The 2,711-nt window shown below is 56.5% G+C and overlaps 1 protein-coding gene across 1 annotated transcript; it reads left to right on the top strand.

Moving 5' to 3' along the window:
* Nucleotides 1-115: 115 nt before the first annotated feature.
* On the top strand, nt 116-1,289 carry ETH_00017460 (uncharacterized protein; the record flags this gene model as incomplete). The annotated part of the gene is made up of 4 exons (XM_013377234.1): nt 116-190; nt 394-510; nt 766-835; nt 1,204-1,289. The coding sequence occupies 4 exons, from the start codon at nt 116-118 to the stop codon at nt 1,287-1,289; spliced, it is 348 nt and encodes a 115-aa protein (XP_013232688.1).
* Between the last annotated feature and the right edge of the window lie 1,422 nt (nt 1,290-2,711).

Here is a 2,711-nt window from a genome sequence, read left to right as displayed (position 1 = left end):
GCTGCTGCTGCTGCTGTTGCCTTCGCGCCTTCCACGGCCGAGCAACCGCAGCAGCAGCAGCAGCAGCAAGAATAACGGCTGCTGCTGCTGCTTGTCTTTGTTGTGTCCCTGAAGGATGCTTGTGGGCCTCTTCTGGCAGCAGCGCATAGCAGCAGACGGCAGCGCTGAGTGGATTTTTCAAAAGGCCCCCGTAAGCTGCTGCTGCTGCTGCTGCTGCTGATTCTATTTGCTGCTGCTGCTGCTGCTGCTGGTCTAAAAATGCAAGACAGTAAAATGGAGGGCTGGGGTTTTGCGCGTGGGATCACGCCTCTGTCGCCGCTGCTGCTCCATAAGCTACGACTGCGGCTACCGCTGCTGCGACTGCTGCTGCTGCTGCTGCTGCTGTTGCTGCAGGAAGGCCGCAAAGTGTGCGCAGTGGACTACCGCGTCTTCTGGGGAGGTCTTTTCTTTTTCGTTTTAATTTGGTTTGTTTTTTTTCTGAATTGTCTCGCGAGTTTGGACTTGCTGTGGGTGAGACCTTTTTCTATGCAGCAGCAGCAGCAGCAGCAGCAGCAATTCCTCTGTGCTGGAGCCTTTCTTTCTCTCCTCTGTCTGCCTCTTTCGCTTTACCTCAGCAGGCAGCTGCCTGGTGCTTCTCACTATTTTGCTGCAGCTGCTGCTGCTGGTTCCCACGCTGCGGTTGCTGTCTCTGCTGCTGCTGCTCTTATTGCTGCTTGATTTGCCACTGTCCTGCTGCTGTTGCTGCTGCTGTTGCTGCTGCTACAGTCTGTGATGGCGATTGTGGGTTTGGTTCTTTCAAGCACCAATTTCGTTGCCTACTACAAATGCGCTCGCTGTACGTCTCCGCCTCTGCTGCTGCTGCACTTGCTGCTGCTGCTGCTGCCGCCGCTGCACATGCTGCTATGCTGTTGCGGCTTCACCGACTTCTGCTGCGTCTGCTGCTGTTGCTGCTGCACCGGCTCTCGCTGCACCTGCTACTGCTGCACACGCCACTACTAAACATACGTTGCTGCCTTATATGCTGCTGCTCCTGCTGCTGCCGCTGCACCTGCTGCTGCTGGCCAGAGCTTACAGTATTGCTGCTGGACGCCTTCCCGGTCTGTGTAGCTGCTGCTTCAAAAGCTTCTAAACTCACCGCTGCTGCTGTTGCTGCTGCTGTTGCTGCTGCTGCTGTTGCTGCTGCTGCTGCTGCTGCTGCTGCAGCCCAGTCGCCAGCGGAGTCAGCGCTCTCGAGCCTGCGTGCTGCCACTTGGCGGCACGCGGTGATGTCTCGTCTGGGCTTTAGCTAGCAGCAGCAAGCAGCTGCAGCACATTCTGTTTCTTTTCAGCAGCAGCTGCACCTCTGTTTTGCTGCTGCTGTTGCAAGCAGCAGCAGAAGCAGCCATAGCAGCAGCAGCAGCAGCAACGCAGTGCACGGGCACCAGCCCCGTCAACGCGCCCTCCCCAGAAAAGGCCTGCAGGATTTGCTGCAGTGCATTGGGGACCCTCGCCCTCTAGCTAGCCACTGCTGTGGCTAGCTAACTAGCCACCGCCATGGCTAGCTAGCTAGCTAGCTAGCTAGCTGGCCAGAGAGGGGGCAGCTAGCCAACTGCGAAGCCAGGGCTCAGCTGATCCCCAGTGGGCAGTGCAGCGAGTGGCTTAGCAGCAATTTGTTCCTGCTGCTGTTGCTTCGCTGCCTAGCCAGAAGCAGCAACAGCTAAACACTGCAGCATTTGCTGCGTGCTGCTGCGCTGCCCTTTTTCCAGCTTTCAGCAGGTTGGGGGCGCAGGCCGCAGCTGAAGAGCCAGTTAGCTAGCTAGTCAACTAGCTAGCTAGCTATTTCCCTAGCTAGCCAGCTAGCCAGCTGTCTTGCTAGCTAGCCAACTAGCTGGCTATCTCTGTAGCTAGCCAACTGGCTAGCTACCTCGCTAGCTAGCCAGCTAGCTAGCTAGCTAGCTAGCCAGCTACCTAGCTAGCTCGCTAGCTAGCTAGCAAACTAGAAATGTAACTAATTAAAAGGCTAGCTGGCTATTCAACTAGTGGGCAAAAGAGCCACCTTCCTAGCTAGCTAGGCAGCTGGCGGGCCACCTCGTTGGCTAGCTGGCTAGCTAGCCACGTAGAGGGGCAGCCCTCTAGCTAGCTAGTCAAGTAGCGGGCTAGCTAGCTAGCGGGCTAGCCGAGAGGTGGGCTGGCCACCTGGCTAGCTAACCATGTGACTAGCTAGCTAGCCATAGCTAGCTAGCTAGCTACGTGGGTGGCGGGCTAGCAATCTAGCTAGCGAGAAAGACTACTATCCGGGAGGTCGCCTGCAGCGTAAGTGGCTAGCCAGTGGGGGCTTCTGGCAACTGCTGTTTGCTGCTGGCGCTGCTGCCAGCTTCATTGCAGCTGCTGCAGCAGCAGCTGCTGCAGCTAGCTGCAGCAGTTGCTGCAGGCTGCGTAGCTGGCGGGCAGTGAAGTATGATTGCAGCGGCCGCTGCAGCCTCGCACGGGTCCATGATCCCTCGCTGTTGCATCTGCCTTCTCAATTTAATATTTAAGAAGTATAAATAATTCAAAAAAACATTTTTGCTATTTTATTTATTTTATTAGCTGCTGCTGCTGCTGCAGCGCGTCAGCGGCTGCGGGCCCCGTGCTGTGGGGCCCCCGCCTCAGTGGGTCTTCTTCGGCGCTGCTGCTGCAGCGGATTCTCCCGAGAACTTGCTTCTTTGTGAGATAAATGAATAAAAAGGGAA

This window comes from Eimeria tenella, genomic scaffold (assembly GCF_000499545.2).
Source record: "Eimeria tenella Houghton genomic scaffold, Eth_scaff483, whole genome shotgun sequence".
Taxonomy (NCBI): Eukaryota; Apicomplexa; class Conoidasida; order Eucoccidiorida; family Eimeriidae; genus Eimeria; species Eimeria tenella.
This window is presented reverse-complemented; position numbering and strand designations above follow the sequence as displayed.